This window comes from Citrus clementina, unplaced genomic scaffold, assembly GCF_000493195.1.
Source record: "Citrus clementina cultivar Clemenules unplaced genomic scaffold, Citrus_clementina_v1.0 scaffold_3, whole genome shotgun sequence".
In the NCBI taxonomy this organism is placed as follows: domain Eukaryota; kingdom Viridiplantae; phylum Streptophyta; class Magnoliopsida; order Sapindales; family Rutaceae; genus Citrus; species Citrus x clementina.
The window spans coordinates 41,843,536-41,867,394 of NW_006262339.1; the positions used below are offsets into that span (position 1 = coordinate 41,843,536).

The following is a 23,859-nucleotide window of genomic DNA, read 5'->3' on the forward strand; positions in this document are numbered from 1 at the left end:
CATCAAAGTGATAAAATGAATTGTGATTGTTCTAAAACATCTTAAAATTGTATACTATAAATTTTGAATTCAAATCCTACCCAAATGAGTGTAAATGGAATTTAATTTTCAGTTAAAAAAAAACATGAAAAGTATATTAGTGTTGTGGGTAATGCTATTTATACATGAAATTGCACATAAAATTGTACACGATCTTAAAGAACACATTTCATTACAAAGCAAACTTATTTACTTTACTAATTTTATCTCTGTACAAGTGTACTCACTTTATTTGTCATGTGTACTCACTTAATTTTTGTGCACATCTCATCTGCAAATAGTCTGTTCTTAGTATTGCAATATTGTATGCTTCTTGCTTATTCTAGCAGGCAGAAACTAATACATGCATACATACATATATGTATTTATATTCATATGCATGCATATACATGTACACACACACACACAAACCTGCAGTTACACTTGTATGCAGCAAGATTCAGTTCGTGAGGTCAGGCCTCATCATCATTTGCTGATAAAGTGGCCGAATTTTTCCTTGGCTTGTTTGATGACAAAAAGTCAACAAATCTTGGGCTATTACGTGAACTGAGAGATTTACTGTTATGTATTGCATAAATTGTATTTTGTTAGTTTTTCAATAATGTTACTAAGTTACAAAATTTTGACAAATGCATAAAAGGACCAAAATATTAAGGTAATTATGCACAACTTACTTTTTCTCAAAGACAAGTTAACTATGTTTGGAAGTTATGACTAAGGGTATGTTTGGTATTGCTTGGATTCATAAACAGGCACTTCTTAATTAGATTTTGAAATGAGTGCGACTATTAGCACCCTGTAACTTTCTTCTCAAACCCCTTTTCTATCAAAACATACTTTAATTCCCAAAATATAATTTTCCATTTTTTCAGTTTTTTTAATTCAAAAAGAAAAACAATTCAATTTTTTCCAAACAACTCTAAGTACAAATATTATTTTTATAAATTTTTGAATTATTAAATCATACATATTTTACTCAAAAAAATCAAATACATGTATGAATTAAGTAGAATTAAAGTGAACTCAAATAGTTGTTATTTATTTTTTAAAATTAAAAATAAGTTTAGAAAGTTTTGTAAATTAAAAATAAGTTTACAAAACTTATTATTAGAAAGTTTTGTAAATTAAAGTGGAGTCAAATAGCTATGATTTATTTTTTAAATTAAAAACAAGTTTAGAAAGTTTTGTAAATTAAAAATAAGTTTACAAAACTTATTATTAGAAAGTTTAGAAAATTTTGTAAATTAAAGTGGAGTCAAATAGCTATTATTTATTTTTTAAAATAAAAAATAAGTTTAGAAAGTTTCGTAAATTAAAAATAAGTTTACAAAACTTATTATTAAAAAGTTTAGAAAGTTTTGTAAATTAAAGTGGACTCAAATATCTATTATTTATTTTTTAAATTAAAAATAAGTTTAAATTAAAAGTAAATTTTGTAAATTTCTCAAGAAAAAGTTGTTTGTGAGGAAACAAAAATTGTAAAAGACTTTGGTGTAGTTGTATGGGTGTAAAGAGTTGAAAAGAGAAATATAATAGTATAACTAGATTTATTTTGTTCTTTAATATAATTGCAATAGGAGAGAGGTTTTATAAGGATTATAGAGGGGTGTCAATAGTTCAACTCTTTTGAAATAATCAATTTTAAAAATAAATTCTTAACATATTTGGTAAGTTTAGATTTTCAAACAATTACTTCAAAAATAATTTGTTGAATATGTTTGGTAAATTAATCCCAATATTTGGTGTCAGCTTATAATGACTAAAATATCCCTATTTTATTAAAAAGGATACTAATTTTAGTACAAATTCAATTCATTTATTAAGTAATTACAAAAAATAGAGCCATTCTTTCTATAGAAATGGTATGCATTAATGGAATTGTTAATTATGTAATAAATAAAATAATATGTATTAAATAAAGAAAGAGTGTGTGCCTCCAAGTGTTAAGAGGAAATCACGATGAAACCTATCAACAGAACCGATTCACGATGACTAACCACCTGAGACTTGGCCGCCGTTTACCAGTCTAGCCATTGGAAGTGGTGGTGAACCAATGGTTAGCTCCATCTGAATGCTGCATTGTGGTGCATTCACGGCCACCGTCCCTTTTTTCCTGATGAATAGATGTATGGGTCATTCGATTTCGAGTATGATAATCCCAGTACTGTCTTAAATAGAGAATTTTCATAGTCACCGATGATATTGCCGGAGCGTTCGCCGGTGGCCAGAGATTGTTTTCCTTTTTTATTTTTTATTTTCAATAAAAAATTATAAATATTAAAAAATTACTTTATTTTAGTGTAGAGGTATATTTGGAAGTGAACTATTAAAATGAGGATATTATTGGTATTTTACGTTACAATATCATTCTTTATTACTTTTGTCATATGTAATTTTTTGTTTAAAGCTCATGTATGTACAAAATTACACGTGATAAATAAAACGAAGGCACTTAAATAAAGATAAAAGTAATAAGGCAAATAAGTTTATTATATTTTAAAATATTTTTTATCTTCAACAATTATATGTAATTTTGTTAGAGCACAAATACATGTAGTAAACTAGTACACGATGTCGTTGATGTTATGTCAAAGTCACTGCTTAGAATTTCTCTTCTCATGGCATTGCTGAGGAGAAATAATTTGTACATTTTCTTATTAAAATCAAAAACAAAATATAGGGGGTCTCTAAAAATATAAAAAAGGAGGGCAAAGCGCAAAATGTGTGCCGGAGAGTCGGTGGCCTGGTAGGGTTCCAGTTCCCGCCATTAATCCGGCCAACAGTCATCGTCGACAGTTACCCACCCAGCACTGACAAAAGCTTCTTCTTTTATTTTTTCCCCCCCGATCCCGTTCTGTAAAAAGTCATACAACACTCTCTAGTGCGCACATTTCACATGGATTACACCAATCGCAACCTCACTGGTAATTCCCTTCCTTTTTCCTCATTTTTCTGTTTGTTTCCCGAGAAAATTTTGGCTAACTGAAATGTAATTAAAAAAACTATCTTAATTTTACTGCTTGTGGGTCCATTTAAGTTACTTATAACGTTTATTATGCATGATATTTTTATACTTTCCTTTGGTTGATTTCTGTTTGTTTCTATAGAAAATGTAGGGACGAGACGAGACAACTTGCAAGTTTTTATTAATTTTTTTAAACTTCTATTTAGTGGGACCTCAAAGGAGCTGCTTTTTTGGTACTGTGCCTCACAGTCGGCAAGAAATAGGAAATAAATTAGAATTTTCAAAAGGATTTGATGTGTGGGACCTACCAAAATAAGTTCTAAACTTAATTGTACTTCATTCTGAATCACTTGATGAGACCCAGGAGAAAAATAAGGTATAATTTGTAGACTGGGTTTCTGGATAAGGGGATTTAGATGATACCATGTTTTTTTAAACCTTATGTTGGATTAAGCCTGATAAGTTACTGTTTGATTACGTGTATATGTGTTGAGTAGGGAATATTAAATAAAGAAGATGAAATGAAGAGAGTGGTGACTTCTTTATGTCTTATGTCTGGAATCTTGATAAGAGCTCGACCCACTTCTAATATATCATTTATTTAATAATCACGGTTATGGATGTGGTTTGTTGGTTAAGATTTTCTTAGTTGGCAGGAGACGATATAAAGAATGATTGTAACTTGGTTATATAATTAAAGAAGGGCATTACTGATGGATCTTCAATCATTTTGAGATGAACAAGAGGAAGCAATTGGAACTTGTAAAAGAAATTCACTAGGATCGGAGAGATGTTGATTAAATTGGAAAATACTTATTATAGAAAACACTTGAATTTGGTTACTATTCTCATGAATGTAGTACCGTGCTTCTTATGGCTGAATTGTGCCTTGACTTGTGTGTTAATTTATTTAAAAACTTGAACCTTTTAATTTGATACAGATGTGGAACTATTTTGATAACTGATCTGGTACTAGCAAGGCCTTTTAAACATGATAACAGAAGGTTCTTGTTATTGGTGTTATGCTGGTCTAAAACGTTACAATTAGAAAGCACGTCTATAACACGAGAAGATAGTTACAAGAAGAAAACATGTGAAGGACAATTGCTGATGGATTATTTTTTGTTACCAGACAAATGAAAGGGAAGTGACTGGAATTTGTTTAAGAAATTCATGTAGGAACAGAAATATGCTGCTTAATTTGGAAAAAGTGCTTATTATAGAAAAAATTTATATTCAGCTTCTAAGAGGCTTTCTTGCTAACAGTTAGATTATCCCCTTGTGGATGTAGTAGCATGCTTCTTATTGGTCCCATTAGCTGACCTGTGACCTTGATTTATATTTTTGTTTATTTGAAAACTCGAAAACCTTTCAATTTTTTATTCTGATTTGATCTGATACTAGTAAGACCCTTAAATGGAACGACAGAAGATTCTTGTTGTTGATTATATGCGGGTCTAAAACATGTGAAAGGCAGAGCAGTTTCTTAAATCACTGTTATTGCCTTTCTTCGTACCCGATAATGAAATTAAATTGTTTCATGAGACACAGAGACTGGTGAAAGTAGCCATGATGATATGGAAGTTCAGCATACAGAAATTGATTAGTTTGTTAATCAAGGCTCAGTAATAAGCCTCTTTATTATGTCCTTTATGGCTTTGTTCATTTATGTTGAACGAGGTCAATAACATATTCATGTGTGAAATGACTAGTTCTTTTTTCCTTTTCTGTTGTCTAGCAACCATTGCAGAGGCTTCATGAAGTTTGAGCCTGACTACCTAATGTTGCTTATTTTAGGATTAGATTTCTGACAACTGCTTTTGCTTTTAAGTTATTAAATCCCTTTAGTCAGGTGGATATCGGCTCCCAGAACGTTAGTTTAGTAATCATATTCATTCTGTTTGGAACTTGTAAAATTCTGGTGCCAAGAAAATAAAAAAATTGTCCTTTGTATGCCATGCTTATGAAATTTTCTGTGACAGAACTTGGTGGAATAGATGAAGACATGAAGCTCCAAATTCATTGTTTGGAGAAAGAGGCATACAGTCATGTTTTGAGGGCCTTTATTGCTCAATCCGATCTCCTTTCATGGGTATGCTATAGTGTATATGATCTCTTACTTTGTAATAGTTTCCTAACTGCAATTATAATTGTCTGAATTGCCTTTATCTTGCTGGTTTTATTTTGAATTTCATCCTTATTGCTGTACTACAATCACCAACGGGTCCAAATCCTTGTCTAGGGTAAGGAAGGGCTTATTACCGAGCTGAGAAAGGAACTTAATGTCACAGATACTGAACATGGAGAACTTCTTGTAAAGATCAATTCAGACGAGTCGATTAAAGTGATAAGGTGTTTGTAATTCTTTTCCCTTTTATTTTCTGTTTTTATTTTTCTGTTATTCTTCTTTTGATCATTACGGTAAAGTAACATGTGGATGATCTTTTCAAAATTTTTGTTTTTGGCACATATGATATAGGGAATGGCGGAAAGGTGCACAGCAACCTCAAGAATCACTGTATGGTAAAGCGAATGCTCCTGCATTTGGTCCTAATTCAGTAGGCAATGGTCTTCAGAAAAAAGCAAAGACATCTCATGCTTCTATATCAAAATCTGAGAGATATGCGTCCCATGGTGTACCTTCTTTAGGGACACAATCTTGGAAATATGTGCCTCATATTCAACCTTCTTCTGGAACTCTTCCTTCTCCTCCAGTACCTGTAAGTAGAAGTTGTGTAAGCTGAGATGGGTTATCATTTTGCTTCATTGTCTGCTGAAACATATAAATTTGGTGGTTATTAGATTGCATCTTTGTAAGGATAGTTTATCCCGCAATTCCTTTCAAAAGATGCCTCCTGGCAAATGCAAGGCTAACAAAAAACTAAAAAGAACATTAAGAAATTTTTTGGGCTCAAAAGAGATCTATGTATTAAAGCATGATTTAGTTATATCGAATCAAATAACTATTTAATTCATTGTATTGAAATGAAAAGCATCTACTGGCTCGTCCATTTATTCCTTGGGGGTGAGTGGAGTGAAGGTTACAAGTTTTGAGTTATGTGAAGAGGTTGCCAAAACTGAGTTTAACTCTTCTGTACTTTAAGTATCTTTTAGACACTTCAACTTCGGACACTTTTTTTTTTTTTAAAGTTGATGTGTTTGTGGGGATAGGGACTTTGAGATGTTTAAATTGCGGAATTGCAACTGACAAGTTTTCCTGATTTTGATGTTATATTCTTCATATGGGTTGCAAGGGGTCAAACACTGTTTATAAATTTAAATTTAAGTGTACTATAGCATTGTTGTTGGTCTGAATTTGGAAGAATTTTACAGTTCTCATTTCAGCTGGTAATTAAGGCAAAATATATAGGAATGATCTGCGTGTTTCAAATGATGCCAAAGGTTTGGGCCTGTTCTTTACCACAGAGTTACTCAGTTGTTCTGTAGGATCTACTTGCCAAAAAACATTTGTGTACTTGCAACATTATCGGATGTATACAATTTTGAATTTTGGTTCTTAGATATTGGTAATGAGTAATGATACACATTCTAATTTTTTTATCCCAGATTTCATCTCAAATGATATGCCATTCATCGATTGATTGTAATTATTTACAAGATCCAAGTGAATTAATTGTATTATCCTCACTAACCAATTGATGAATGCCACGTCATTTGCGATAATTTTTTTGGGATAAATAATTTGGGATGTGTAGCGCTACTCTATTGGTAATTGTGCAGTGCCAATGTTTCTTTGATTATTTCCAGGTACAATTCAATGATGATCAACAAGGCAATCAATTGGCCATGTTCTCATCTGGGAATCCTGAGCAGTGTTCTAGAATAGTTGGTCCTAATTATCAGGCACCACCTGATGGAAAACGAAAAGTACTAGTGAAATCTCAGGCAAAGAAAGGCTCTAATGCACCTGATGTGAAGAAGAGCTGTGATATAATCAAGATCCGTGCAACAGATAAGCTTATTCACTATGTGAGGGAAAAAAGTTTACTTTTCGTCTTTTACGAGTTACTTAGGTGTTAAAATTTCACTGGAGTTGGTGGTTAACTAGAAACATGGTTTCTAGATTACATTTGGATATTTGGTCTTGCATCACCTTTTGAAAAGCCACGGTCTATCTTGTACAATATTTCCACATCAACTTTTGCTCAAATTTTGAAGTTAGTTTTAGCATAGTTATGTCAGCCACTCAAGGTACATGAAGACATCTTAAACTATGCCACTATAAAATTACTGGCTGTGGACATAAAAATATGTGGTAGATATTTACATTACGGTAAAGCATGTTTTCTAAATCTAGATGCTCAACTTACCGAGGAACCCCTATACTGTCTACAAGATGTCCAGGCAATGGACTGAAGGGAACTGGTTATGAAGAGTGACTTGAGATTATAAATGCTTGTATACATGCTACATGCTAATTAGCATATATTACTGGTATTGGTTCTCTTGAGAATTTCTTTCTGCTGCAATGTCTGAATCATTTGCTTCTGGCAGGTTGAGAGGACAATCTATGGCACAAAAAATCCCAGTGCAGGTCAAGTCGAGAAGGCAAAATCAATCTTAAGAGTAACTTCTAATTCCTTATTTAAACCAATGAATTTGCTGTTACTCTGTTTGCACCAATTGTTATACTGTTTGATAAAGAGCTTCAAGTTGACTTCTTAAATTGTAGCAATAATTATGCTTTATGAATTTCAAAATTGGTTATAGGAGCATGAAAGAGCTATCCTTGCAGCACTCAATAAACTTGATGATATTTCAGATGGGGGTGAGCCACTTTTTCTCTATAATCTCAGTGATGTTCGCTTTGTCTTGTCTACCTGTTTAGTTTATGGTTGTGTCTGAATTTCCAGATGATTCTCCCAATGAACAGCAGCAACGCTTGTCCCACAAAGAGCGTCCTGGAAATGTGCAGGGAATGGTGGCACATCATAACTTTTATAGGCCGACTGGTACATTTCATGGCTATCAGAGTGAGGGTTTTACTCAGATACCCCCTGTCAGAATGGTAGTCCCTTGCATTAATGCACAAGGTGATGAAGTGACCCCTTGAGCACCCCTGTACTTGAATGATGTAGATAACAAAGCAGATGTCATCATATAGGCTGTTAAGTTTTAAAAAATGAAGTAGAATGGTGACTGTAGTACTTCTCTTTTGTTCTAGGAATTTTTGATCAAGCGTGTACTCCTGTTGTTCCAGTATGGTAGTGGCATTGAAATCACTGCCTTAATCGCTGGCTGATGACAACTGGAAACTAACCATGATGTATCATCTTAATCTTTCAGTGCTGACTTACGACTTAAATAGTTAATGTACCATGAGTTAAAATGCTATTAAGTTCACTTTCCACCATAGTGCAAGGTTTCACCAGTAGGACACAGCCGAAGAATAAAATATGGTTGTTGTCTGCTGACCTGCATACATAGTATATGCAGGGCCACGCTGGTAGCCTAGTGGGTTGGGCACGCCAAAACAGTGTGCGGTGTTTTATCGTATGGAGTGCTATTTTCTGCTGATTTCATGGCTTGTCTGTTTAATTTTTTTCGTGTATCGCATATCTATGATGATGTACTTACAACCGGATTTCCACTTAGTTTAATTTTGCTATAGCACAGCTAAGAATTCTACTTTCACTAATTTGAAGGATATATTATATGTACTCTTATTTGTATTCAGATTCATTTAGTTCAATTCTGCAGCAGAACGGTTTAGAATTTTAACTTTGTTGAGGGATATATCTCTGCATTCACAAATTAGTAGGAGGAACTCCACTTGTAGGGGAGGGGGAGGGGGAGGAGGAGGGGGAGGACCGAAGGAGGAGTCCCAGCGCGCACGTGTGTGCTCCTCGACCATGGGATGCAGAGCCGTTGAAGGCGGCGGGAAATCCATTTCAATGTTTCTTATTCATTGCATTTCATTTCAGGTCATGTCAGTGTGGGCTGCTGGTGGCGGTGTTGTATTTGGCATTTTACCAGTCGTTTTCTCAATAAATGTGCACATTTTTGGAGGCTAGCGGAATTAATAATTGAACGGGTGAGGGAGAGTAAAATTGCGAACTTTTCTGGCTTTTCATTTATGTTAATTTTCTTGATATTTTAATTTTAGTTTTGAGTTTTAGCAGTTTCGTCAGCAGGTTTGCCTAATTCTTGAACCTAAATTATGCTCCAGCACACATGTAATTGTGATAATTGACCCATAAAAATATTGCTTATCAAATAAAATAAATTTCTTTCCGGGGCGTGACTGATTTATTAATGGAAAGGAGACGTATCCAGACGTGATGCTTTTGATGTTTGAATAAAAATGCATGCAAAGGCTACTAGCGTTTGTTTGGTCACAGATAGGGATCAGACTACGGTGTAATTGTGGTATCGTGCCACAGTTGCATCTAGCTGTTGGATGCACTTAAATTGGTAGGGTACACTGGCATTCAACGGCTGAATATAACTGTGGCATGGTACCACAGTTGCACCACAAATTTCCCCCACAGATAAATACACAACTCTTACTCACACAAATCACCATCACATTGAAATGAACAAGCAGAACAACTTGCCCACGAAAACTTTCCAATACTTAAACACTTGACATCATTATTAGGAGGGATTTTGATCAGTGTCTCTAGTCCAAAAATACCCTACAATGCTTTCTAGAAAATTACCGATTCTTCACGAAGCATTCTCAGAATTCTTTTTTTTTTTTTTTAAGTAGAAGTTATTATTATTGTTGTTGATGATGTTCTTCTTCTTCTTCTTCTTCTTCTTGTTTTCATTACAATCTAACTTTAATTTTTTTTCTTAATATTATACAATCAATTCCAGAATGATATAAATGTTGGTACAAAGGCTAATTTTTTAAAACTCAAAAGTATATAATTGAAGCTTACTGAAGCCTAATATAAGAAATCACTCCCACAACTAATGGAAAGACTCAAATTCTCCGCCATAAAATTGAGGGAAAGAGGTGTTGGCTAACTTAACCAACGATTGTTATAATTTCAATCAAATTCTATGCCGTAGTATTTTTAAAAAAAAAAAAACTAATAGGTCCAAAATATCTCTCATTTTCTCTCTTTGTTTGGGGATTTGGATTTAAATGTGCTTTTATTAGTTACCAAATCCACATAGGGCCCGTTTGAGATTATTTTAGAAGGTTTAAAAGTGATTTTAAAAATTTAAAAGTTAATTTTAGTGTTTGGTTAAAAAAATCAAAATCACATTTGTAAAAATCAGCCTCTCCTACAGTTGATTTTGAAAAACAGATAAGAAGTAACTTTTAAATTTTGATTTTGAAAATCAATTTTATCATTTAATACAATTTCATAAATATCTTTAAAATTATTACCTAAACCCAGAATTATCATTATTCAAATTGGAAACAAAATTAATATTTTAATAAATTTTTATTATAATTCATCAATATAAATTTATTAATATCAATTTGTTGGTCAAATTATTATTAAATTTGTTTGACTATATTATAAATTTAATTATCAATTATTTTAAGATAAAAAAATAAAAAAATCAGTATATTATAAAATTTATTTTTAATAAAAATTATTAGAATACACAAATCAAACTGGCCCTTAAACTGATACTCCAAATCCACAATATCTAAATATGATGCTTTCATGATTTGTTATGTTATCTGCCTCTCAATTTTGATTATTGCTGGATGCTTCCTGCTGGGAAGCTTCCTCGGATGTAGTTTATAGAAGTACATGATATAATTAAAGATTGGAAGCTTATACTCAGTGATCAAAAGTGAAAGTTGCTGCTATTTGAGGTTAGAGCATACGAACTTTCCCAGAACCTCAATACTTCATTTGTACCGTCTGCGATCATCAAAAGGAATGACCAAACAACAAACATCTTTCCCACTAATCTCCTCTCTTCTAAGAGCAAATCATCTTGTTGCCTGTTGGCTATTTTAAAACGATCAAAGACTACAGCGAAATCCAGACTCTATAACGAGCCTAATCACTATCCGTTTTTACTCATCTTGCCAAATAATTAGTAAGATGATGTGACTTTAGGTCCCTATCGGTCTATGTGTCTTAACTATGCCGCTAAAATTTATTAAACATTGAATTTACTTCAGACTAGCGGGACTTTCCTTGGCCACATCATGTTGCTGCTATGTAAACTATTGAATGGAGTAAAATCATTTGGAATCATTCACTGTGAATGTCTCATGCTTCTTCTGATGTACTTATATGCATATATCCAACGGAGGGCCAAGTCAGAAAGATACAATTCATTCCTCAGAAGTTCTAAAAATATGGACTCCGTTACTTGCCAATACCTACATCTCTGAACCTTAACCTTTACAAGTTTCTTTGATGGCTGACCAAAGTCTCAGCGTCATCTCAAACTCCAAGAAACTCTCACTTTGCCTCAACATCTCTTTCGTCTTCCTCCTCTCTTTCTTCCTCAAAATCTCAATCTTTTCCGGCCAAACCATCATCACTACTCAATCTTTAGCCTCTCTCTCTGTGCGGGGAAATAATATTGGCGATGGCTGCGCCGGCCTCCACGACTATAGTGATTATAAATCTCGGTGTAAATATGTCACGACTCATGTTGACTGCCAGCCAAAAGGTTATATAAACTACCTCCAAATCTTTTACTGCACTTGCGGCCAGTTTCCCATTCTTGGCCATTTGGTACTTCTACTCTGGCTCGTTGTTCTGTTCTATTTGTTAGGCAACACAGCTGCGAGCTACTTCTGTTCATCACTAGAAAGCTTGTCCAGAATCCTGAAGCTCCCTCCTACGATCGCTGGAGTCACTCTCCTTGCTCTTGGCAACGGAGCATCTGATGTTTTTTCCAGTATCGTTTCCTTCACACGATCAGACGATGGAGACGTTGGCCTAAATAGCGTCCTGGGCGGCGCCTTCTTCGTTTCTAGTATTGTGGTCGGTGTTATAAGTATATTAACAAGTCGTAAGGAGTTTTCAGTTGATAAGCCTAGCTTCATCAGAGATGTCCTCTTCTTTTTGTTCTCTCTTTGTGCCCTTATTCTCATCATCGTTATCGGGGAAATCAACTTATGGGCTTCCATCTGTTTCGTTTCGATATACTTGATCTATGTTTTAGCAGTTTCCGCTTCATATATCTACCAAAGGAGCAGAGATAGGAAAATGAGCCTATTTGCGGGATCTCCTGTTTCGGATAGTTTGTTTCTGCATATTCAGGATGATTTTGAAGAGAGGGCAGTACCGTTAATCGGTTGTGTAGATGATGAGAAACCAAATCATCCCGTGGAGAAAAACAACTTGCAGGAAGATCCTGAACAACAATGCTTAAGGTTCTTTAATCTTGATTCATCGTTTTGCTATTACGTCACTAAGCTTTTGATTGTTTTGGAGTTACCTCTCTACTTGCCAAGAAGGCTGACAATACCAGTCGTGAGTGAGGACAAATGGTCCAAGACGTATGCGGTAATTTCAGTAACATTGGCACCACTTTTACTTGCAGCACTTTTGAACACACAAGGGGAGAAACATTTGGGTTCGGGGATTAGCCTAATAAGCTACCTGGGAGCAGCATTCGTCGGCATCATCCTCGGCAATCTTGCATTTCTCAGCACCAAAACATCTTCCCCCCCAAACAAGTGTCTGCTTCCTTGGCTTGCTGGTGGTTTCCTAATGAGTGTAACGTGGACGTACGTTACCGCTGAAGAATTGGTATCTTTGCTTGTTTCTTTAGGGAAGGTACTTGGAATAAGCCCTTCAGTTTTAGGACTAACAGTTCTAGCATGGGGCAATTCGCTTGGAGATTTGATAGCAAATGCTGCAATGGCAATGAATGGTGGTCCAAATGGAGCTCAAATTGCCATATCAGGCTGCTATGCTGGTCCTATGTTCAACACATTGGTGGGTTTAGGCATCTCACTCGTTTTCTCATCATCATCTCAATACCCATCATCTTATTTGATCCCTAAAGACTCTTCCCTTTATGAAACAGTAGGGTTTCTAATGGCAGGCTTGCTCTGGGCACTTGTAATTTTGCCTAGGAAGAACATGAAGCTTGATAAGTTTCTTGGCATTGGACTTTTAGCCATATATTCTTGCTTTCTTTGTGTTAGGCTAGCCAGCGCTTTTGGTTTTTTGAAACTTTATTAAAATTACTGGTCCAATCATCCTATGGGTCTTTGTATTTTTGTTAATTATACACAGTATTCACGCTATCCTAAAAATCAACACGCAAACATGCAAGTTGGTTCTCTACGTTTTTGTTGTATAGCTAAATTAAATTTGGCCATCTGGCAGCTACAATCATTTTTGGTATGTAGTCTCTTTCTTTTGGTCTTTGTCATCGTCCCCAATTAATGGAACAGTTTATGTGTAGATTGTAAGAGTAATGAGATAACAAACACATCAATTACACTAACCTAACAAAGTCGGCCATTATCCAACTCGATTCCGTCTCTTATAATAATTATATTTTATAGATTCAAACGTCATTCATAATTTAACATTGGACAATATCAATATTGATAAATACAACTTAATATGTCTATCGAGATCTTAAAATTCAGGCTAATACCAAATTATATATGTTTATTAAATTTTAACGCAGTGGGTTTGAATTACAGTCTTACCCATTGAGTAATTAATGACCTAAACTTACATCCATATATATATATATATATATATATATATAGTTCAATCATATGATTTAAAATTAAATATAGGTCCTTGAAATCTCCGGTAGAAATTAAAATTAAAAATTTAATATTGAAATCAAGGTGTGTTTACTTACTGAAGCGGAAGTAGAGAGTGTAGAGTCGTCTCACTTCAGTGTTTACATATTTGTTTTTAAGGATAAGAGCATGAATTTCACTCTGTAGGTCTCACCCACTCTTAGCAGTGGAATTTTCACTCCCATGAGGGGAGGTGAGAGTGGGAATACCCACTCCCACCTCTTCATTTTTTACCCTTCACTTTAAATATAGCATAATTATATTTATTAAAATAAATTATTAAATATAATATAATATAATTATATTATATTTATTAAAAAATAATGTTACATTTATTTAAAAATAATAATATCATATTTATTTAAATGGTATTATTATATTATTTAATAATATTTAATTTATTAAAAATAATAATTTACATTGATTCTAAATTAAAAATACTTAAAATAATATTATTATGTTCACATAAATTAATAATATTAATATATAAAATCTTATTTGAAAATATAAAATTAGTATTACATTTATTTAATTTTAATAGTATTATATTTATTTAATATTAATAATTAGTAATAATAAATATTTTATTCTAAGAAAAAAATAAATTTTGTACTATATTAATAATAATAATATTTTGTTTTTGTTGCTCTTATCAATAATTGTTAATTTACATAATTAAAATTAATTAAAAAATTATTATTATTAATTATTAACTTATATGATTAAAATTAATTATAAAATAAATAATTTATTTTAAAAATATATTTTTTATTCACTTTGTAATTAAAAACTATAATTTTTTAAATAAGAATAAAATTATAATTTAAAATAATTTATTCTTAATTTAAAATAAAGTAAACACATAAATAGAATTCTAATTCTTATTCCACACTTTCATTCTAGTGTACGTAAATAACATATTCCTACTCTTTCTACACGCCCCCAGTACCCAAATTCCCTCGGGATTCCCAATTCAATCCGAAAAATATGCGCCACCTCAATCACAAAGGCGAAACGTTTATATCCTGGCTGGCTTATTAAGTACAGACAGCATATTCCATCCAGCAAGGCCATAAAAGTGACCAATTTGGACTCCGGTTTCTGTAACTATTGCTATTGAATGCAGCCAAAACGTTATCTTCTTCTCCAGTCTAGTCTCTCATAAATGATTGATGGATTGTTGCGTGCTGCAAATTGATGATCATTCTCACTCAAGAGTCTTAACTCCCAACGTTTGTTGAATCCCCAATGGCTTACAACCGAACCGGTCGAGTCCAGCCCGTTACAATCTGTTGCGTGCCTAAATCGCACGTTGAGTTGACCTATAAATCTTAATCTGTATGAGGGTATAGATATCACGTCGTTTTCATACATGCATAATTGTCCAGTTTGAAGAGCAAAAAATTGAGTTATATTAATATTGAATGATTGCATTATGGCCGCAATGGCGGATTTAAAAAAATAATTTACCGAAGGTTAAATTAAATAACAGTAAAATGTTAAATTGAAACTTGAATAGATAAATTTTTTTATAACATATTTACAATTATTCTCTATGCGATTTCATATTTTGAAAACGTTGTACAATAAACTCATTATCAACACTATAAAATACATCTTTTTTCTACATAAACAATCAAATTATCATTCATCCATTCATCTCCCATCCAATTCTGAAGTTTATTCCTCATAAATTTCATTAATGAAAATGTTCTCTCTACTGTAACTGTAGAAATTGAAAAAACAGTGCTTATTGATAATTTGACAAGGATTATTTAAAAATTTATTAATTTTTCTTTTAAACAAAAAAGAATAATTGTTTTTCAGTGGGGCTGGTCCTACATTGCATCCACCCCTGATTATGGGGGACGAGGAGTTTTTTTCACAAACTTCCCCTACATTTTTATTTACTGATAAGTGAAATTTTTGCATATTAGCCAACAATATGAAGTGTCACATTATGGACAGTGCAAGCAAAATAAGTGTAAAAGAACATGATAATTATAATTTGCATAATTTTTTTCTGTCAGCTTTACAATTGAACCCATAGTTTCTTGGATCACATATTGGAAACAGAGCTCTAACAGAGCAGTTGATCACCAAGATGAAACATGCAGAACTGGACTTTCCCTTCAACTTAGTAACACAAAACTTCTTCCAACATATAAAATCAATCCAAAAAAGCTTCCCAATCACAGTAAGTTAGTATCTATATATACAAGTAGAACAAGTCTGCCACAACAAGCCCACATGATGCCTGTCAACAACACCTTGTCCCTGATCGTGGCCCACTTCCGAGTGCCAACAAAGATGTAACCACCAAGCAATTGATTGTAAGCATCGGTGCACAGCTAATTACATTGCATCCAGAACATTTGCTAGACAAGGCTATTTATGATTATGGCGAAATTGGAGAGGACCAAGTGTTTGAATCAACCTGAGAGACATTGAGATTAAGTAAACAGCCAGTAGCCCCCCTCCCAGGATCCCATCAAGCCTCATGCCTCTCCCTGGCAAAACAACTATTGCCCAAAGCAACCCGCAAACTAATAATCCAAGCGTTTCCAGGAGGTAAGGGTCCTTCGGAATCACAACAGACGATGGATAATTATGCCAGCATGATCCAACAAGAGACAATCCCAATCCAAATATTATGTTGAAAATGGGACCTGCATAGCATCCCGATACAGCAATCTGTGCTCCTTGTGCTCCTCCATTCAAAGCCATTGTTAGATTGGTGATCAAGTCGCCGATGGAGTTGCCCCAAGCAAGGATTGTCAGCCCCAGAATTGAAGGACTTAATGCAAATATGTACCCAAGTGAGACCAACAAGGCTACTAATTCTTGAGCTGTGATATAGCTCCAAGTCACACTCATTAAGAACTCACCTGCAAGCCAGGGGAATAAGCATTTTCTCGGAGGGCTTGATTTCTCTGTTGTAATGTACGCGAGAACCCCGAGCACTATCCCAAATAATAAACCAATTCCATAGACAATTAGGCAATTGAGACTGCCATCATCTACATCGTAAGGATTCCAAACGAGTGATAAGAGTATCGGAGCTAATGTTACAGAAGTAACAGCAACTGGCTTAGACCATCTCTTCTCACAAACAACAGGAATTGTCAATCTTCTTGTCAAGTAAAGGGGCATCTCAAGAATACAAAGAAACTTAGCACAAGATGTTGATGATCCTAAACAAAAGCAACATTTCTGGATATCTGCAGCAGTCTCATCTTCTGAAGTTCCTTCCTCTAAACAATTAGACTCTAATTTCTCATTGATTCCACTTAAAATAGGCACACTTAGACCACTGCCATAACTTGAATCGAAATCTCTTTCACTTTCTTCACCAATAGCATGATCATAATACACAGTCGAGATGTAAACAACAATCACATAAACAACATACATAGAAGTAAACCCAACTGCTTCCCACAGGTTGATTTCTCCGCGAGTCAGTATCAGAATCAAGGATGCAAGAACCAGAAGGAAGAAGCCAACATCTCTCACAAAGGCATATTTTTCGACATGAACATGTCTACTATGCACAAAAATACTAATGATTCCAACCACAACACAACTAACAAAGGAAGCACCACCAAGCACTGTATTAAGGCCAATGTCATTAGTACCGGTGCCCATAAAAGAAACTACAATAGCAAAAACATCAGGAGCGCCGTTGCCAAGAGCCAGGAGTGTAACCCCAGCAATTGTAGGGGACAGTTTTAACAGCCTCGACAAACGTTCAAGTGAAGAGCAAAAATATTCAGAGGCTGTGTTTCCCAACAGATAGAACAGAACGAGAAGCCACAGAAATAACAAAATATAACCCAAAATTGGAAATCCTCCAAGATTGCAGTAAAATAGGTAAAGATAATTAATATAGCCTTGAGAGACACAGGGGTTATTGTATTTTAGGTAAAGACATTTGGCTCTGTAATCATCTAACTTTTGAAAAGCCTTGCAGCCATGTTGATTTCTAAGGTTAAATGAATCATAAGTCCTGCCAAGAACAAGAAATTCTGAAGAGATGGAATATATAATCAAGGAAGCGGTTGCCACTATGAGAAACGAAACGTTCAAGAATATCAAGTACTTCTTGTGCTGAGAAGCAGGAACCAAGGTGCCCATAAAGAAACTTAAAATCAAAGCAACAAGATGAATGGAACTAAATAATGATCCAATAACTGGCCATGTGGAATTTCCAGCTAAAAATAACAACTAACCTTGACTTAATGCTTAAGCAAGCCATTAGGGGAAGGGCAATTCAAGAAACTCCTGTGCAGGCTAAACAAAAGCAAAATGGGATCTTGGCAAGCAACAGTTTAAAAGCAAATCCAACTGGAGATTTCCATGCACAGTGGGGGAGCTTCAATTTTTATTTTCATTTTGATTTTGAAGGTGTTTGATAGCGACTCGGTTACCATACTCAGTGGTACACTTGTCACGCTACTGCACCCATCTCATCGCAGCAAACGTGGGATCTAACTTTTGCATGGAGCGTAGAGTCCATGTGTCGGTTTAGTTAGTTTACATGTCTTTATTCAAATCAAGATGTGGAGCTGATGCCGTGTGCATCAAAAGTCCCGTACACGTGTCCCGATCTTAATGGTAAAGGAAACCACGGCGCCAACCTTTTTGTGCGTGTGTTTGTTTCTTCCCCCCCATTACTTTTGGGATAACATTGCTTTTAAACGGCCGCGTCGAATTGAATGACAGCAGCCCAACCAATGACGCTTCCCGGGTTCCCCGTTTTCAGGTTATCATCTTTGGTTGGGACGTTGGGTGGAGAGGATGAGTCGCAAGTGTCTGTTGGCACTTCAATGTCTTTTCTGAAATTTTGGAATCAAATTTGACATGGTATCCTTAACGATTGGACCATGGGGGAATAATCCTTTTGTGATCATTTAGGTAAAGCTTATTTTGTGATCATCACAAAAATTAGGACGGCAGGCATCTTTACTTTTTGTGCTGGATGGAATATGGATGTGTTGGCCGCTTGGCCTGGATCTTTCCCTTTAACATAATTCAGACACGGTTTGATATCACTTCTCTCATAGTCATTTCAATTTCATAAATTTTTTAAAAATTTATATAAAAAATTTATGAAATTATTATTTGTTTTTTTTTTTAGTAATAGAATTTTTTAACATTAAATAAGTTATTTTATTTCTATCAACAAAAAAAAAATTAAAATTTTAAGTTTTTGAGAGTAAAAGTTAAATTTTTTTTAAATATTAAAATGTCTAAAGTATCTTTTATTTATTTGATAATTTTATTTCATTAATATAATTTTAAAAAACTGGCGGATTAAAGTAATTTTATAGTTTAAAAATAATTTTATTGACAACTAAACAACTTAATTATTATTTTTTTTTTACAAAAACATTATTTGTATAACCTCTGCTAACAAAAACTTTATTTAAATAAATCATATTTAAAAAATTATACCAAACAAAAACCTTAATCATTCACCAAGCATAGCGGCATGGATAATTCAATATAACTCCACAAATCATGGCTTATTTTCTAAGTTAAATGAAAGAGACGTGGAGTAACTTAATAAAATAAGCACACCCTTATTAAAAAATTAGCACTTTAACTGGAATCCATCGTCACTGTACTCAAGTCTCTCAGTGTAATGTCAGTATATTAAAGTCGATGTCAGACATTGGTGCTAAAGTAAATCTTGACGTCTTGATAAATGCACTGATAGGAATAATGTCGCTGATGTCGACGAATTATATAATAAATAAACGACATAAGATTTTTTGATTGATTCCTAAAGCTGTAATAAGCTGTGTAAATGGATCAGGAACAAATTGTCAATGCGAAGAAACAGAGGTTAGAAAATGAAGTTTAACCAATTGGGGAACCAATGAGAATTGAAAGATCGATGGCTGCTTTGTCACCGTAGTGTCAATGGTTAAATGTTCCGGTGGATAGGCTCCACCTGTCAGGTTAAGGTTGAATGTATTTGCTAATCAACTAATAAGCCAATGGCTGCATCTCAGTTCACAGCACATCCACTTTTTGATATTTAAAGTTTTTTGTGCTTTCGTAACTCTCAATCAATCCATTTACCGACCACAGAAAAAGAAAAAGAAAAAGAAAATGAAACTCCTAATCAATCCTTTTCCCAGTCGAAAAAGTTGGGTTCACATTGAGTAAGGATAATGTAGAAGATCATTAAATTATTGTAGATCATACAATTAACTTTCTTTTTTTTTACGTTTTGTCCATTGGATTTGTTCTAGAGTCACATCCCATCACTGTTTACGTTCCATTTTTCAAGCTCAATAAATTCTTTAAGATCGATATGGATTTTCAGAGCCATTGGATTTTATTAAATGTTATCGGTGTAACCATTCATTAATTAAGTGATCAACTATGTTTTATTGTCACACGTATGAGTATTGAGTAAAAAGTTGAAGTTTTCTGCCAATTATTTGGAGGCAGATAATCAGACCAACAAATTTTATTGAGGCGTGATCTTGAGTATAGTTACTATACTCAAGTATAAAAAATATCAATATATATAATATTAAAGAAAGAAAAAACATCACCAATCAATTCACTTAATTATTTTTTTTTTCATTTCTTTCTCTAACACTTTATCTCATCTCACCATAAATTAGGGATAGCAAAATGTCAAACTCGGGCCAGGCTTGGCAGAGCTTGACTCTGGCATGTCTTCTGTCAATCCAAGCTTGGCCAGATTTTTTTAGCCGAGCCAAAAAGCCTGAATTTTATATTTTATATTTTTAAATTTTTTTCATTATATTTTACAAATTTATAATTTGTAAAATATTGATTTTTTGTTGGATTAGACTTCAAAGTTAGAGTTATAGAATTTAAAACTATGTTAAATATATGTAAAATATATATTTTAATTAATTGTTTTTTAAATTTTTTAGTATTTATTGAACTTTCAAACTAGGCTTATTTCACCTAAAAAGTCTGAACCTGAATATTTATAAAATGTGTTTGGGTCAGGCCATGTTCGACCCAAACACCTAAGACTTGGGTCCAGCGAGATTTCTCTGCCATCCCTACCCCTTAAATTAAATTTACCCTCAACAAAGTTAGTGGCTTTGTGTTGGGGAGATAGATCATATGACCTGTGAAACCAGTTAGTGGTTACCGGTGTCCATAAATGGGACGTGAACTGAATACAAATGGGGTTTCCTTAGAATGAGTGTTTATAGTATCCGCGAACTCAAGTATTGGGCTTAAGATCCATAATAGAAAGACTGCCTACTTTATTCGAGAACTCAAATATTGGGCGTAGATCCATAATCATGGCCCATTAAGAGAGACACAAATTGGGTCAACCCGGCTCATAAAGCAAGATTGAACTGTCACCAACAACCTTCTTCCTTTGTATTGTTGACGTTTATAAGCATTGTGGCGCAAACATCGACTTAAATTCAGCGATTTCTCCAAAGCTCCCTCCCCTCACTCAGATTACGACAATACCCATTTCGTCAATTCCCTATATATTCAATAATATTCTTCTGCCTTTACGGTTTGGTCCATAATTTTTAGCTCCCAATGGATTCTACTTTGAGAATGGCTTCATCTATTGTTCTGCCCATTTATCCTTCTTATTCACCAAAGCTGAATCATGGTAGTATTAACAGTTGTAAGGTTGGTTATGGGTTTCAATTCAGCGTTTGCGGCTCCAGCAGAAGAATCTGCGCCGTCTCTCCCAACGGCTCTGTTTCGCCCTCTGCTTGTGGTGGAGTCTGTCACTTCTCTTTTATTTACTTTTAATGTTCCATTTTTTTTTTCAAATTCAATTTACTCATTTATAAACTGCAAATCTATTGTTTACTAGCCGTTTATTTATTATTCTAAAAACAAATTTATTGATTTTATGAAATGCGGTGTACTCTGATCTTGAAGTTCTTGTTCTGCTAATTTTATGTTTTGAGTTCCATTAACATTAATATGATATACTAATTCTGTGTTGTTTAGGATAAAAGCACATTGTGAAAATTTAATTTAGAGCCACATTAATGTGATTAGCAATTCATCTATTACCTTTATAAAGGCAAGCCGGTTGAGTTCTTTATTAATACTGTACTAATGATAGGCAGATGTTTTATTAATATGTTTGTTTCTTTTTATTGTTTCCTCTTTCCCCTTGTATGGGTTGGATGGAGGGGTCCATGTAAAAGTATTAATTACTTTTTTTTTTTTTTTAATCTTCCAATTGGAAAGTTTTGTGAACAAAATATGAGAGGTTTTCTTAAGTATGAATCTCCCAGCTGCCTGATTTATTTGCTCGGGATGCAATTGCTTGCTCATTCTTGTGACTGCATTTGTTTCTCATTGTTGTGGTGGTCTTAGTTTTGCATGATTGAATAGATTGAAGTAGTTTATGCCTTTTCTTTAGCTTGAGATTATATTCTTCTTTAAAATAATTTCGTTGCAGTAACACATCTTAAAACATACTTTTATTGCAGTCTGAGTCAAGTTCAACTGGAAATGAGCACAGACGAAGAAGCAGTCTTGAATCCCTGTTTCGTTACGATAGGCCTATACCGGAGGAAAGAATAGAGAAGCCAATTGGTCTATCACTGTCTGAGAAGGTAATTGGGGATAATCCCAGGTGTACGGAATGCAAAGCAAAAGGTGCAGTCCTTTGTGCCACCTGCTCTGGTTCAGGCTTATATGTTGACTCTATATTAGAGAGCCAGGGCATCATTGTCAAAGTCCGCTGTCTAGGTAAAGTTCTCCTTCTGATTCGTCAATGCATGTATATCTTGTTGGATATTATGCCCTCCATAATCTTCTCTCACTCCTGAATTGACTTTCTTGACCAGTATTTTTTATTCAGTTTTATGAAAAATCATTTGGTTTGAATTTGTATTATCAGAAACGTTTTTCTACCTACACTTCCACTTGCCTTGCACATAATGTGTACAACCTTTAATTGATGTTGTCATATATTATTTCCTTTAAGCCCCACTTTGCAGTTTTTGTTACTTTCATTATTTAACTATTTTTCTCTATTGATATATTTCTTGGCATCACTTAATTCATTTCATAATATCCTAAACTTAATGTAGTACTAGATGTTTAAAATGCTTCGTTCTCCTTATAAAATCGTTGGATCCAGTGGAATGTAATCGTCTGTTTAACCTTCAGACTTACTTCTTTAAATCTCCTTAGTAAATTCATTTGAGTCTATTCTTTTGTCAGTTTCTGTAGTGGAGAATCCTTAAATTTTACTACCATGTAAGATGTGCGAATCAAGATGATGAAAACTATATCATTAGTGAGATTTGGCTGTCTTCATCAGGTGTAAGGAGATTCTGTCAACAATCTTGTGTGTGTCAGAGTCACTTAACTGTTAAATATCCAGTTTTGTGTTGCTCATTACTTTTGGCAAGCACAATGTTCTAAGGTGACAATTGTAACTGTGCAGGTTGTGGGGGAACCGGTAATATTATGTGTGCAGAATGTGGTGGCCGCGGTCATTGTGGACCCAAATAAGCCGTGCGGTTTGCTTGTCTTCCTTTATCAGATTTTGTTGTTGCCTTGTATTGCCACACTCATACAGTCAAGTCATTTATCAGATTTTGTTGTTGCCTTGCACTGCAACACTCACATGGTCAAGTCAAATTTATTTCTTGGCACATGGTTTCTAACGGAGCATTTGATTCAATGGCAATTTATATTGATTATAGTGGAGAACGATTATAAAAGTTACAAGCATTGTATCTTATTCTGATTCTCTGTAACATTCTTTTTCCTCTGTACAGCATATTTTTCTGCTGTTGAATTGTTGACTTTGAGTGCTTTTTCTTTATAACCAAATGTTAGTCTCTTGCAAGTTGATTTTCCAATTGCTCTGTTCTGTCCTCAATACATGGAAAGAATACAGCTCTATATGTACTTTTGAAGATAAAGATCAAAATGAAGTTAAAACTTGTTGTGGAAGAACTAATAAATTCAAGATAGGTTAGGTGGGTTTCAGACCTCTAATGCATTGGAATAAGATCCTCTTTTGCTAGCTATCATCGGGTTTGAATTGCCGTGTATGATGAAAGAAAAATGACTCGTTTTATTGAATCTCTTGATTTTGAAGCTGATATAAAATCGACTGGAATAA

General features: G+C 34.0%; 4 protein-coding genes across 6 annotated transcripts; 3 read left to right on the forward strand and 1 right to left on the reverse strand.

Moving 5' to 3' along the window:
• The first annotated feature begins 2,573 nt into the window (after nucleotides 1-2,573).
• On the forward strand, nucleotides 2,574-8,602 carry LOC18046273 (protein EMSY-LIKE 3). Of its 3 annotated transcripts, XM_006443446.2 has the most exons (8): nucleotides 2,574-2,963; nucleotides 4,987-5,096; nucleotides 5,247-5,356; nucleotides 5,484-5,724; nucleotides 6,773-6,994; nucleotides 7,520-7,591; nucleotides 7,736-7,793; nucleotides 7,879-8,602. In XM_006443446.2, the coding sequence occupies exons 1-8, from the start codon at nucleotides 2,936-2,938 to the stop codon at nucleotides 8,076-8,078; spliced, it is 1,041 nt and encodes a 346-aa protein (XP_006443509.1). In that variant the 5' UTR covers nucleotides 2,574-2,935; the 3' UTR covers nucleotides 8,079-8,602. The 3 variants fall into 3 exon arrangements, with proteins under 3 accessions (XP_006443509.1, XP_024045733.1, XP_024045734.1); XM_024189965.1 differs by lacking the exon at nucleotides 7,736-7,793; XM_024189966.1 differs by lacking the exon at nucleotides 6,773-6,994.
• A 2,428-nt stretch (nucleotides 8,603-11,030) lies between these two features.
• LOC18046274 (cation/calcium exchanger 1) lies at nucleotides 11,031-13,255 on the forward strand. Its single transcript, XM_006443447.2, has one exon. The coding sequence runs from the start codon at nucleotides 11,368-11,370 to the stop codon at nucleotides 13,150-13,152; it is 1,785 nt and encodes a 594-aa protein (XP_006443510.1). The 5' UTR covers nucleotides 11,031-11,367; the 3' UTR covers nucleotides 13,153-13,255.
• Nucleotides 13,256-15,712: 2,457 nt separating this feature from the next.
• On the reverse strand, nucleotides 15,713-18,703 carry LOC18046275 (cation/calcium exchanger 2). The gene has a single exon (XM_006443448.2). The coding sequence runs from the start codon at nucleotides 17,865-17,867 to the stop codon at nucleotides 16,122-16,124; it is 1,746 nt and encodes a 581-aa protein (XP_006443511.1). The 5' UTR covers nucleotides 17,868-18,703; the 3' UTR covers nucleotides 15,713-16,121.
• A 2,403-nt stretch (nucleotides 18,704-21,106) lies between these two features.
• LOC18046276 lies at nucleotides 21,107-23,575 on the forward strand. The gene is made up of 3 exons (XM_006443449.2): nucleotides 21,107-21,482; nucleotides 22,208-22,469; nucleotides 23,173-23,575. The coding sequence occupies exons 1-3, from the start codon at nucleotides 21,291-21,293 to the stop codon at nucleotides 23,238-23,240; spliced, it is 522 nt and encodes a 173-aa protein (XP_006443512.1). The 5' UTR covers nucleotides 21,107-21,290; the 3' UTR covers nucleotides 23,241-23,575.
• Nucleotides 23,576-23,859: the final 284 nt, after the last annotated feature.